This window comes from Calidris pugnax, unplaced genomic scaffold (assembly GCF_001431845.1).
Source record: "Calidris pugnax isolate Ruff unplaced genomic scaffold, ASM143184v1 scaffold39, whole genome shotgun sequence".
Taxonomy (NCBI): Eukaryota; Metazoa; Chordata; class Aves; order Charadriiformes; family Scolopacidae; genus Calidris; species Calidris pugnax.
In genome coordinates, this window is record NW_015090828.1 from 3,102,058 (window position 1) to 3,116,634 (window position 14,577).

Genomic DNA, 14,577 nt, shown 5'->3' on the forward strand with positions numbered 1-14,577 from the left:
TATGAATGTATCTTCAGCTGCAACAGAGAAAACTGGTTTTGTTTAAAAATAGATTGGCCATGGTTTGTTGCTAGCATCAAGCTAGCTTGGAAAATAAAGGGTAAGTTGCAAGTCTCTTTAAGAGAGTTTATTTAAAGAATTGATGACAGATTGACTAGATGAGTGGTCATAGATGGCAAAAATTAGTAATGTGTTTTTGCTTTCACCATATTTCAGTATAACAGATGTTAGCATGATCTTAATTTTTCAACATCTTGTAACACATTCTTTTAACGTTTTAAAAGTTCTTATTAGGTTTTTGCCATTTTCCATGTAATACTTATGCCTGACAGTAGAAGCTTCTGATTTATTGTTTATGAAGTGAGCTGCTTAGAGCTTTATCTCTGCAAGTAATGTTTCGCTTCCTGCCAGAAATCTGCAGTTAACATTGTATTCCCTCCTAGGTTAGATTAAAAGATGATATGCCTCGTTGAGCTGGCATTTTCTTTTGCAGTTTTTGTGACTTTTTTTTGTTGGTTTAGGAAGGGTTTGGTTTTTTTCCCAAAATTCTGGCTCTGGAACAGGTAGCTGAATTGGTATGAAAAGTCAGTATCCTGTAGCAGTATAAAGAGTTGAATCTGGGGGGAGAAAGATAGTATCGATGATGGAATTTTTAATCTTGGTAATCAGTTTGTGGTGACAAAGGAGAATTGTTTCAGACTTTCAGTTTTAGGCTTGTTTCCTACAAACCTATGAAACATGCAGGTAGGGGGGCTCAGATTAATTTTTTGGCCTTTGAAATCTGCAGAGGAAGAATAAATTTGAGATTATCTTCTCCATTTCCACTTTACTCGCTGAATTCACATGAAACAAGCTCAAGATAGCAACACAGAATGAAATTTGTTCTCTTGGTGGTGATCAGCGAGGAATTAGTATAATCAGTGTCTTATTTCAGTGCAGTTTTGGCACCGAAGGCAGCTCCCAGTCTGTCAGTGCCAGGGTGTCTTTTGCACTATACTGTGTAAGCGCGGCTCCCTTTATTAAGCGTGGAGCAGCTGGGACAGGTTCCTCAGTGCTAAAGCATCCAGCCACACAGACCACTGTCTGCTATTTGGGCTTTTCTCATATTCATAATCAGAGCTGGCCTGATGTGTTTTTCTGAACTGTAATTCTGTTGTTGTGTTTTCTTAGGCACGGGTTTTAGAGGGAGAGGATGTATTAAAAGGGACTCTGTCCTGTGAGGAAGTTGTCGATGAGTAAAGAGTAATATTATCTCAGGCCATCAGTTTCAGCTGCTTGTTTGTTGGGATTTTTTTTCTGCGGAGGCATCTCTATTCCTTAAAACGTGGAGCTGTTTTGTAGATGTGTGACATACTGTAGTACCTCGCAGGAAACTGGTTCCTTCCCAGCCGCACCATCTAGAAGCAGAGACTAGATAGTGTTTAGAGAATACATGCAAGCCAAATGAGATGATTAGGTTCTCTTCCAATTTATGATAGTAGCAATGGTGAGTTGAGACAACAACAAACTTCATACGTAGAAGATGAAGTTGCTTTCACATAGATCTCTGTCATGAGATATAATATGTAATCTCTGGTTTGTACTGGATGACAGGCAGAAAATGCTAACAAAAATGCAAATCTCCTGGGGGTAAAGAGTAGATCTGTGCTTTTCCAGACTCAGACAGACCCACTGAGGAACAGAAGGATGGCAGCAGATGTTTTGATAACTTGAGTTTGTGCCTAACCAGTTACACCTTCGGTTTCTTGAATCTTACACCGATCAAATGAAGCTGATGAGTCGTGCCTGTCTTTCCACAGACTATTTCTTGTGTGACTATCTAGAAGTTAGATCGGACTAATTTCTGAGGACTCAAACACATATTCAAAGGGTTCTATTTTCTTGACTGCTATAAACATGAAAAATATAAACCCAGAAACTGAAGTTCTCTGTGGGTTGAATTTGTTCCGGGTGTTGTTGCTGGCTTAGAAGAAGATAGAACCTGAACCAGCTTGGCCTTCATGTTAGCAACTGGCACTGGCCACTCTGAGCTGGTGCCTGCAGCTCGCCCCTCTCTGCTGCACAGTAACAAAAACCTTCACAAGTCACTCCTCTTTTCAGTTTGTGAAAGAGGTTATTCTGTTTTTCACTCTCAGCATAAGGCTGGAAGCTTAAGGGGACCACCTTTTGAACCTTTAATTGCTATTTCCTATGAGTTTAAAATTAAAACTACAAAATACCTACATTAGAATCAAATGTGTTCTGGAAGCAGCAGAGCCGGTGTCTCCGGGAGACAGAGAACCAGTGTTCACTCTGGCTTTTCTTGGGTTTTTTCCTGCCTGGCTGATTTGTCCATTTCCTTCCTCCACTTGTTTCTTTAGATAACAGGAGAAACAGATGAAAGGAGGCTGCTTAGGTTTTCCAAGCTATTTATAAAATCAAGAAAAAGTTGAAAATGCAAAGTACCTTTTTATCAGTACCACGTCATTTCTTTTTTTTTTTTTTTTCCTTTTAAGATATGCATATTTTTCAATCTGTTCCTGCTCCCTCTGGTGGTTCTTCTACTCAGAACCTATAACTTGGTTGTCATGGTTTTTCTATGACGTGTGTTTGTATGATTTGATACATTTGCTGCAGCTGCATGTGATGATTTCATTAACTGTGGAGCCTGACTCTTTCAGACCGGGCATCTGGCAATGGAGACGTTACTGTCCCTCACCTCGAAGCGAGCTGGGGACTGGTTTAAAGAAGAACTGCGACTCCTGGGTGGTCTTGATCATATTGTAGATAAAGGTACATTGGAGATGCTGCTTTGGTAGTGTGAAAAATCAATAATCTTACTAAGATGTTTGTTTTTCTTAATGTTTTTGTTTTCTGTGGTTAAAAATAAAAATGTTATGTATTTTTCTCAGCAATGTTTAAAGTACACAATTTGATATCGAGTCCCTGGGAAATATTAATGGCTTTAATCTGTTGCATGTGGGGTTGAAAGAAATTTCAGTGTTTAACAAGATGAGTATAATTTTGCAGATAATGTGTGAGCTTAAAGATGGTTTAAGCTTAGACAGAATGCAGTTTACTGGGTTACAGATCTGTGTATAGCACAGAAATACAGCACCCTGACTCGAGAGCAAAATCTCCTTTACAATCTTCTAGAATTATTTTCAGGCCTGATACATTTTAACTAAACATCCCAGAGAAAGTCAGCCCTTCAAGAAGAAAGAGTGGGGGGTTTTGTTTCCCTATTTTTTTAAAGATATGTCTTGGTTAGGTTTTTTTTGGATCAGCATCTCATATATAGGAAAAGGGACATTTCTGAAATGAATTCTTGAGCTGAATAAAGGTTGGTCTTAATTAAGCAGCAGGGTGGACAGAGGAAGGATTGAAGAGGTGAAAGTGTTCAACTTGTCTGTGGTTTCTGACTTGTGAAATGTGGGGAGTGTGTGCTGTATCTTTCTTTTTTTTTTTTTTTCCTCTATCAAACAGCGTGTTACAGTTAAGGAGTGTAGTCATGTGCTGTGCAGCGTCCCTATTGTCAGTAGAAAATAAAATATGCAGATTGTTTCCACAAATGACCTATCACAAACTTGTAAAGCCAAAATTGTAAGGTAGGGGTTTTTTTAATTTACTTGGCGAAATGAAAAATTGTGGAATGCTGATCCGTGCCTTCATGGTTGTTTCCCAGTAGAAGAGTTTTGTAAAGTGTAAGAGAAGGTTGATAGCAGCTCTCTGAGTAGCTGCTTAGTTTGTACACTTGAAGATCGTTACTGACAGGAGAAAACATCTTCTTTTTCTTGTTTAGTTAAAGAATGTGTGGATCACCTAAGCAGCGATGAAGATGAAGAGAAATTGGTTGCTTCATTATGGGGTGCAGAAAGGTGTTTACGGGTCTTAGAAAGTGTGAGTATGAGCAGATGCAATGCATTTCTGAAAACCAAACCTTTTCAGTGTTACATTCTTTCAATATATAGTTTCATAATAACACTATAATGTTGATTATTTTTTATAGACTATACTAAATTTCTGATGTTTCAGGGTTCCTCAAATGTTTGTTTGAAAATTTCTTTTACCCTTCTGTCTGTATGTACCACCTTGAGAGGTTATTTTTGGTATTCTGTGTAATATTTTTATGTATATTTACATACACGTATATACATACACACTTGGGACACTGTAGTCCCAGGATACAGATTCGGGTACTGCTGTGGCAGAACACTCTGCCACGTGGTGTCTGTAGTTACCCTATCAGAGAAGATGGTCTTATCTTCAGTGACACAGTTTTGTGTGATTAATTGCAAGGTGAAAACACCAAGGAAATACTGATCAATGATAAGTGAAAGCTTTCACTGGATAATAAGCAAGAAATGTGGAACCAACTGTCCCATTTTTAATATCACTTTCTCCTCCCCTTTTTAGGTAACTGTGCATAATCCAGAAAATCAGAGCTATCTGATAGCATACAAAGACTCGCAGCTCATAGTCTCCTCAGCTAAGTAAGTTGTAACAAAAGGGTATTTTTGCAGAGCACTGGACGTGATAGGGCAAAAAATAAATGTGTTGTACCAGAAGATTCCTGGGGGGAAATACCCCGTGCCTAACACTGCTGCTCGTCATGAAGTAACGCTAAAGCTCATTCAGATGAGGGTGTGGGGAACTACCCGAGTGCTGCTACTGTTGGGTCTGTAGAATCTCCAGACTGTGGCTTCAGCTCCTCCTATACCAAGTTAATGTGAACACAGAAAAGGGCAGTTGGGAAGCTAGCTTTATTTATTGTGTTTGCATTATGCTTAAGTGTTTACTGAAATGGAGCGTAACAGAATTGACAGTGTAACTAAGAATTAGAATAGCGAAAATCTGTTCTTAGCTGTTCTCCCTGGCACAGATGCTTGTACAAACACCTCTAACCCATTTATCAATCTGGGTGAGGTCTCAGTTGACTGGCAGAGATTGGATCCCTCTTGTACTGCTCTTCATAAGAGAGCAAATTAAGCTGAAAATTTGACTCTGCAGACCTCATTGGAAACATAATTTCACGGTTGTATGTTAGATATTTTGAGTATTTCTTTAAATTAAAACCAAACAAACCAAAACCAACCCCCACAGTTTACTGTGCTATTTAGGGCAATATATATTTTTGACATTTTTAGTTTTGTTTGTAATTGAAATCAGTGTTGTTGGTTTAACATCAAACTAATGTCATGCAGTAGAATCATGCCTGTGGTCCAGTAGTGTTATGGGATTAAGATTTTCCTGCTAGGAAATCACGTGTCATTTATTTCTTACAGAGTGGAAATAGCTCTGAGGAGAGAACAGGAGCACATTTAGATAATGCTCTCAGAATAACACTGTGCCTGCCCGGTCAGAGGATAGGAGAGGCTGGGTCTGTAGGGAGAAGAGAAATCTTTTGTAAGGCCGTGTGGTGAAGTTGAAAAGAAGAATTAACTTCTGCTCTTGAAATATCAAGCTGATACAGCTCTAAGCCACAAAGTCTTTCTGGTTTTGGTTTTCACAATTTCAGTTGAGCTCATAAAAGAATTTATAGGTGATAAGTTTATTATCTCTCCCTATGGACTGAGCATTGGAAAAATTCTGCATAATCTCTGTATTTGAGGGGGTTTTTTTCCTGGTAAAATGAGTATAAGGGAGGAATGTCCTGTGTGCTGTTAAGGTAATTTTGTTCTGCGTCTTCTCCCTGCAGAGCACTGCAGCATTGTGAGGAGTTAATCCAGCGATACAACCGTGCTGAAGACAGTATCTGTTTACCAGACAATAAGTCTCTGCCTCACCAGAATGTAACTAACCACGTGGGTAAAGCAGTGGAAGACTGTATGAGGGCCATCATTGGTGTCTTGCTCAACCTAACAAATGATAACGGTAAAACAAACAAAAATTTTTATATTCTGTGTTAAAGCATCAAGCAATACATTAATATAAACTCTTTTCTGTTACTGATTATATTTTTTCCATATACAAGGCAATAAAGTAGTTATGTGTGGTAGCTGCTTGTTTTACAGTAATCAGTAATTTGTCTTTGCAAATTGGATGAACAGTTGTGAGTATTAATTGTTAAGATGCGTGTTTTGGCCAAGAGAATCTTGTTTATCCTTAGGACCAAAAGGGTTTTGTCAGTCTGCTTACGGTTATGAAAATGAATATTTTCAAAACTGAGCCTCTCAACTCTTTTTGTTTACAGAATGGGGTAGTACAAAAACAGGTGAACAAGATGGTCTGATAGGCACCGCTATGAATTGTGTGCTTCAGGTTCCAAAGTTCCTACCTCAAGAACAGAGATTTGATATCCGGGTGCTGGTAAGCTCTTGTGTTTGTTACAGCCACATACAGGGATCTGCCCCCCTTCCTGTGTGTTCAACCACTCTGCTTCCAGAGAAAGGAGCAGCCTCTACAGTTTTCACTGACCGTATATATCATTTACTTAGTGAGGCACTTAAGATTTCCATAAGGATTTAGTAGTGGTTTTGAACTCTGTTTTCCCACCTGTGTTCAGTAGGGGAGAAGTGCACTGCAGATGAGCAAAGACATTTAGCTAAATAAGTCTGTGAATTATCTAATTTTCAAATGTCTTTTCAAACAGTTATTTAGCTAAATAACTCTGAATTATCTAATTTTCAAATGTCTTTTCAATTTTAGAAATATGGGGGATGTTACTGTTTGGGATAAAGGTTTGGTCAAGTTTACCTCAGCTTATGTAAAATGGGTTTGTGTGGCCAAAATAGCAACAGTGAAATTGTGTATGTGAAAGGTTATTAAAGAATATAAGCTGAAGGATGGGCACCTGAATCCCTAATCTATAAATGAAATCCATCTTTTAGAATGTTTTTGTGTTCAGAATTGGAAAAATGGAGATTCCTGCATACAAGCTGTAGTATACAGAGATTCAGTTTTGCTTCATATTTCTTGAAATCCTGATCCATCTGTCTGTCAAACTGTGTCATAAAGTTGCATTAATAAGTTATATATCCTCTGAAAGATAAGGTCTAAACAAGACATTTATCTGGATAGATGTTTTTTGCTAAATTATCCCTTTTTGATGTGTGTAATCCTCTCTGACTCTCCAATTCTTACAGGGATTGGGTCTGTTGATCAATCTGGTAGAGTACAGTGCTCGGAACAGGCACTGTCTTGTCAATATGGAAACATCGTGCTCTTTTGACTCGTTCTGTGCGGGAGAAGGAGACGACAGCCTGAAGATAACTGGGCAGATTGCTGCTGTTCAGGCTTTAGTGCAGGTGAGAAATGGGGGTTTTCTGTAGTAGTTGCCATTTCTCATTATCAGACTCTCAAGGGGGGAGGGAGAACTCAGCAAGGAAGATTTGTCAATATTTTTTTTTCTGTGTAGTACTGCGAGTCCCACAGCAGAGTGGGGGACGAGGGGTGCTGCTCCCAACTTTGTACTGTCTGTTACAGAAACAGCTTTCCTGGTAAAAGACAGGGGTATCGTTATTGCAAACATCCAAAGGCCGCTCTCACACTCCATAAAGCTTTCTTGTTCCTAAATGATTTACTTCCAGTTTTGTTTTAAACCAGCTGTAAAAAAGTAAGCTACTCTTGTCTTACCTACTTTGCTTCCATAGATTATTTTTTTTGATGTACTATCTTTATGGGAGCTTGCAACTTTAAAAGATAACAGCAAAACCAACCATGCTTTATAAGAGCAGTAAAATATAGATGTAATGAATAGGGATGTGAAATAGTCAATACAGCATTTAAGAATGCTAACTTGTTAAAAAAAGAAATCCACCAATAATTTTGGTGAACAAATTCCACCGTGCAAACTACTAGAAAAGTATTGAAGGGATTTTTAAGTACAGCCTCTTTATTTCAATTGAGATAATTTTATGGACACTTTTAGCAGTTCTTCTGTTCCACTATATGAAATAACTGTCCAACAACAGACAAAAAAAAATCAACACTAAAAATAAGAATATTAAGTATCTTAATATACAGCTCTGCAAAGCTGTATTACAAACTGGTGGTCATATGGTTTGGAAAACGATTTGCGAGATATCAGTGCACAACACGAGATTGCTGGCTCAGTTACATCCTTGTTAAGTCATTTGAAATTACTCTTTCAAATTTTTGCTTTTTACATATCAAGGGGAAAGCTAAGAGAGCAAAGAGGGGCCGCTGGCATGAAAAGTGAATGAGAATGGGTAGGGAACAGAAACGGACAGGAAAATATGGCAACTTTTAGTCTTCAAGCTGTGTCTCAAAGAAAACGATTAAACATTTACGATGCCCAGGAGGAGGCTGCCAACTGGTTGAGCGCTGGGGAGGGAGGGAGGCCTTTTCTGGAGAGCACAGCGTTAGTGGTGGGATAAATTCTGGTTTCCTTTGAAGAGGCAAAAGCTATTGTTCAGAAGAGTATTGAAGACTGACTGTATGAAGGGATGAGTTGTGAAGGGGAAGTAAACTTTCAAGTATTAGTTCAATGTGTTTAGAGTTTCATTTATGATAGAAATTCTCCTGGAATTTTCCCCATTAGCTGTTCCTGGAGCGCGAGCGGGCGGCGCAGCTGGCCGAGAGCCAGACGGATGAACTGATTAAAGAGGCTCCCACCGCTCAGCACGATAAGAGCGGGGAATGGCAGGAGACCAGCGGGGAGATCCAGTGGGTCTCCACAGAGAAGTCAGACAGCACTGAAGAGAAAGATAAGAAGGAAGAAGATGATGAAGAACTTGATCTTAATAAAGGTACGTGGTCTGGTTGTGATGAGCTCGGAAAAGGAGAAGAGCTCGGTGATTGCATTAATTGCCGTCTTGTCCTCTGTTCCTGTCTACACGCAGTCTCTTGGGCTGAGATTCCCTCTGCCTGTCCCCCAGGTGAAACTGTTGCAGATCATAAGTAGGAGCAGTTCAGAGCTGAAGAAGTGGAAGAAGTTATGCTTTTTTTATTTTCTTAATAGTACCTTCTGTACATTTTGTGTAAGAAATATTCTGAAAAGGATGGCTTTTGAGCCTTTATCTTGTTCTTCTGAAACAGGCCTTGAAAGTTACCTGCCTTAATCTGTTTTCCAGGAAATCATGACCTGTTCTTGTTTCATGCTACTTTCAGATTAAATTTTTTTCTTCACTCCCTGTTTGCACATGTGCTTCTTCTGTCCCCATCTCCTTTGTACCCGAGGAGTTCTCACTCCATCGGTGGTATCTCAGGTACCTGTGTAATGCCTTGATGTGCTGCTTCTTTGGCAGTTCCAGGATTTTGAGTAACCTTAATCTGAGTTATGTAAATGGAAAATGTATCGGGTCTGAAACATCAGTCCTTCTTGTTTAATCTTGTAATAGTAGGTGCAGTGTATTACTTTCTCCAGCCTTGCTTTGTATCCTTCCTCCTTTTCATAGCTCCATCAAGCAGTGTCTGCAGCTATTTGTGGTTTGCCAAAAAATGCTGAGTCATTAGCAAAAAGTGCTGTATCTGTTATCCTTAATACAATGAGCTTCTTTTGGCGGAAGGCTTACTGGCCTTACAGTATCACATGAAACATATTTGTATTTTTGTGTGTTAAGCACACAGTTTGCACATTGAAATGGCAATCACCATTATATATAAAATAGTAGACAATGTAATGAGTTGAAAGTAAATGAACACCGTTTCTCTGTTTGAGAATGTGCTGCCGAGTCAGTAAGTGCAGAGTTTGTCTGATTCTTGCCTCTAAGTCTCGGTCCCAAAGCTCATTTTGTTTGAGAAAAGCAACTCTGAAAAGTGATAATGGAAGATTGTATTTGCAGCAGTAAAAGATACCAGCTGCTTGGGGAATACAATACACTGGGTTGTCTCTCTTTACAGCTCTCCAGCACGCTGGGAAGCACATGGAAGACTGCATTGTGGCCTCCTACACAGCATTGCTTCTAGGCTGCCTCTGCCAAGAGAGTCCAGTAAGGGAATAAGTCAATAACTTGCTCTTAAGTCCAGTACAATTTTCAGTCAACTAATAATTTGAGTATTGAAATGGGTTTATTAAATTATGGTTCAACGTGTGCAAGTACATTGGTGAAGCTACATTGAGATAGATTTTATTTTTTCTATAGCAAGGTGCCAGAGGCATTCCATCCAAAACAAATTTTCTGATCCATCAGTATGTTTATCAAAAACAGTTGGAATTGATTATTTAGCCTCTTGTGCCTCTCTCCCCTTTTCTGCTAGTCCCAGCCAACGAATGAAAAAGGAAAGGCAAAGGCAAACTGGCTCGCCTGTTCTATAATTATAAAAGCTTGCTTTATCTTTTCAGTAGTTTCAATAAGCAAGTTAACATCAGACTGGTTTATTCTTTTCTGTCAGTCTGCTTGATTTTTTTTCATCCCTTGAAATTGCATGAAATTGTGTTTGTCCATATTAACTGAAGATGATTTGCTTCAGACTGGAAATACATAGTAGAAAGATGAAGTAAAAAATATGGAACTCTAATGGCTGAGAACTTCATAAACTCTCTGGTCAAATATAAGCTTAAATGAAAATGAGGTTCAAAGCTACCTTCAGGCTTGTCTAAATTCATGATGATGGCAGAAATGGTCTTTAACATGCTGTTCTGTACCTTTTGTCTAATAAATTTCCATAGAAGCTTAGTGTTTGGGGTGGTACTGGCAATAAGTTCAGTTGTTCTCAACCATTAAAATTATAAAGGGAGATTGTCTCCAAGTCAGGAGAGTCATCTGGTGGGGTTGTCAGTTCTTGATAGTCTTATAGCTCCTGGAGGGGTCTGGTGGTGGTAATGATCTCTAATGAAGAAACAAATAAGCAACAACAAAAAGATTTTTAGCAATTATTGTTTCCTAGAAACATAGACACCATAAACATACGAGTTGCTTCAGAGACACCTGAATCATAGAGGTGACAGCAAAAGCCATCTTAGTAATGCCATGAATGTGCTTGTCGTACAGCATCTCACCTGCAGCGTAGCGTAGTTCTGTGTCAGAAAAATACTTCCCAAATTAAAATAGCTTGTTTTATTTCTTAGATCAATGTGACTACTGTGAGGGAGTACTTACCTGAAGGAGACTTCTCGATAATGACTGAAATGCTCAAAAAATTTCTCAGTTTTATGAATCTTACTGTAAGTAATATATATTTTAATTTAATGCATATAGATATTTTTGTAATTGTGTTTTCTGGTAATGGTCCATACATTTTTAGAAGCTTTTAACATTGTTCAGTTGTGTCTTCAGAAGAGCACAGGATGATTTTCTGTGCTTAAATACTGAAGACCCATTTGTCTGTCATTATTTTGGTAGTAAGTGGATCGAAGCTACTTTCATCCCATTTGATTGTGACTGGTCAGGAAAATATTTTTGAATCCTCTGCCTGAACCTAATTGCTTTTAGTGCTACGTAATTGTAAATACTAAAATTCTGAAGTGAGCACAGCTCGAGTATGTTGAAGAGGTCTCACAAATGCTTGTTTGTTACTTGTGTTTTCTGTTCCATTTTGCAGTGTGCTGTTGGAACAACAGGCCAGAAATCTATCTCTAGGGTGATTGAATACTTGGAACACTGCTAGATACTTAACTTCCGCTGCAGGCACTCTAATGCTGGAGCTACCCTTAGACAAAAGAAGTCGTCATGAAAGAAGTCCTTGAAGGATATACCAAGAGCATTCATCTGTGTCATTCGTGTTCGGATTTTTAAGGCTACCTGGTCTCTTAACCATGCATTCAGCATTTTCTAAAAGACAGTTACTACATCAATCTGCAACTATCAAAAATGAGGGGAAAAAGGTTCTGAGGAAAATAAATAAAGAAACCATGCTGTTTATGATGCAGTGCAGTATTTAAATATTTTTTGGCAGGGTTTACCCTCCCTATCTTTTTTTTTCTTGCTTTGTTCGTGACAAGTTTCAAGGGGAAAAACTTGCTGCTGATAGTGCAACTGCTGTTTACTGTTGAGCCACTGTTTATGCCAGCCAGGTGCAAAGGCAGCTTTAGCTACTGAGGTATCAAACAAATGTTCTAATAAAGAAGTTCTGGACAGCAGCACCGCTCCTATTTGAGTTTAATTTGCTCTTGCTTTTTTATTACTAGATTATTCCAAAATCATAAAATATAAATTTTTAAATACTTTTGTGATTTTAACTACTGTCTATATTTAAAATTTGTTGGAATCCAAAGAGGCGAGGATTGGATAGTTTATTTTTTATACTGTTTTGATTGAAATTAGGTTGTTGAACTATTTCTCAGTTCTAAAACTGTCATGGCCCATGTACTGTACACTGACAGACCATAACACTTTGTAGTTCCAAGAAGCATGCAAACCCATCAACACATAAAGCCATTTGAGGGTATGTTATCCACAAAAGAAATAGTAACTGTAAAAAGTTGTGCCCTGTTTAAAAAAAGAAAGGAAAAAAAAAAAAGCTATTCAATCCCAGGGTAGTTTACACTTCTAGTAAGCAAAAACTTTGAAATGCTGTTTTAATTTGTTTCAAGGAAGCACTCAAAATGTATTTTATAACGCTCAATACAAAGAATTTGGATGCTTTAGGGGGAAGAATTTTAAAGAAGCTAAAACACCAATGGGGATTAATGTTTCCAGCTGACATAATCTTTCTATTTCATCCTGCTGTAGTATGACAGAGTCTAAATGCATACAACACAAAGCCTTAAATTGCTGATATAGCTAAGATTTTGTTCAGTCTGAGGTCTAGTTCACAGCAAAGCATTGTGTTTGAAGACTTAAGTGGAACAAAGAATCCCAGAAAATACATTAATTTTTTTAAACAATTTTTTTCTTGCACTCATTATTCAGACCAACAGAATTGGTAATTATTTTTATTAAGGTGGTCTTGAATATTTGCAGACTGTTCTGAGATCTGCTTCATCAACATTTTAAATACCTGTATAGGTAGTTACATCATGTGATTCCATTGAATTTGTAAAACTTGAAGCCATAAAAATATTAGTTCTATGTATAATGAGGGGGAAATAACAGGAAATCTAACCTGCTTTTAGATCTTGTGTTATCTCCATGTATAAAGTTAAGAACTCGTGCTTTTGTATCAGTGCCAGCTGTAAATTTTTTACATACAGTGGCTGCCTTCTATGTCTTCCTATTTTTGATAATGCAGATTGTTGGGAATTCTGTAAGGAAGTAACTGATTAGCGGCAAAAATCCTATGTTGGTCATACTTTTTTGCGTTTTCTCTCATCACCTTCTAAAATTTAGCGTATCAGTGTAACTTAGAAAAGTTTTTGAGGTTTTATTCCCCTTTGTTTAAAAAAACCAAACCATCAGTATTGAGAGAGAGAGAGAGAGAGAGAGAGAGAAACTGGATGTAAATGATCTACATCAGGAGGAAATTATTGAATATTTTGCCCATCTAGTTTTCTGATTTTAGAGATCTTCACTTATAATGGGATTTCAAATTGATTGTGTAGTTCTCTATGGAGAGATGGCAAGAGAGTATAAAATACAGATGTGATGATGGGGGAAAGCAGGGACAACTACGTTTCTTTGTTACACTGGTAATTGTTTGGGAATTGATTTACCTCAGTGTTTAACAGTTTTTTTTAAATGTAACTAATTGTCAAGCACTGACAAATGCAGATTTTGGTTTTTTTTGAGGGTGGGGGGAGAAATCACCCTGTGAACTGCAGTGCATTTTTGTGTGTTAGACCCTCAAATAACTCTGCATTAAAGGGTACTTGAGGCCAACTTGCAAATTAAAGTTTTAAAGTAACTTTTTTTCCATTGTAAATATTTGTGTAAATACTCTCAATTGGAAATTAGAACAGTAGAGTACTTTTCTGAATCCAATCCTATTTTTATTTTATACAGTATTTCTCAGCTGTGATCTTTGGAGCAAAAGCCAACGGCAGGAAAAATAGTTTGTACCAGTTTCATGAAGTATGTCTTTGGGTTTTTGTAAATAATTTTAACTCAAATAAAATTGCTACTTTCAATACATATCTTGTCTTTTAACATGTAATAAAACACTCCTCTGAGTGATTGCAGAAAGAAGGCAGTGTCAGGTAAATTATTAGACGGGAAAAAAAGAAAAAAGGAGGAAAAAAGAAAATAACAGAGGAGCATCCTGAAGGTAGTGCTGTGTTTTCAGTGGTGTGCTGGGACAACAGGATGCGGTGCCCGGTGCTGGGGCTGTGGGCAGTCGCACCCCCGAAGGCCTGGCACTTTCTGGAGATGATGGACTCAATCTCTTGATGCGTTTTTGAGCTTTCCACACAAGTTGCTATTGATTGTTCAGCTGAAGGGGCAGGTAACAACTGGAAAGAGCTGTTGTTAGAGTAACAAAAATAAGGTAAAGCATAGGGGAAATGGGGCAGTTTTGTTACACTGATGTTTTTGACGTGGTGGGAATGTTAATAGCTTCTTTCCTCAGTGAGAAATGAGACAATTACCATAAGCATTGCTCTGTTTCTCTATTAATATGAATGATACTTTAATTTCAGGATAGACTTTTTTCCCATGGATTTTTTGTTAATTGATACAAGTAGATACAGGTACAATCCGCAGTAATTCCTGAGCCGTAAAGCGAGTTGAATGTGGTGTGTCATCTCTATTGCCACTTTAACAAGCATCAGCAAAATGTAACTGTATTTCTGTGCTGTAAAGGGATCTTACTGGAGTTTGA

The 14,577-nt window shown here is 38.0% G+C and overlaps 1 protein-coding gene across 3 annotated transcripts in view; it reads left to right on the plus strand.

Annotated features, from left to right (window-relative positions):
• Positions 1 to 13,892, plus strand: part of WAPL (WAPL cohesin release factor) — a 67,512-nt gene extending 53,620 nt beyond the window's left edge. For 2 of the 3 annotated variants that reach the window (XM_014940362.1, XM_014940364.1), the window contains 10 exons: positions 2,661 to 2,772; positions 3,782 to 3,879; positions 4,396 to 4,472; positions 5,678 to 5,853; positions 6,173 to 6,288; positions 7,065 to 7,226; positions 8,483 to 8,690; positions 9,784 to 9,872; positions 10,952 to 11,047; positions 11,425 to 13,892. In XM_014940362.1, coding sequence (XP_014795848.1) covers positions 2,661 to 2,772; positions 3,782 to 3,879; positions 4,396 to 4,472; positions 5,678 to 5,853; positions 6,173 to 6,288; positions 7,065 to 7,226; positions 8,483 to 8,690; positions 9,784 to 9,872; positions 10,952 to 11,047; positions 11,425 to 11,490 — 1,200 coding nt within the window. In that variant the 3' untranslated portion in view covers positions 11,491 to 13,892. The other variant, XM_014940365.1, reaches the window with a different exon arrangement.
• Positions 13,893 to 14,577: the final 685 nt, after the last annotated feature.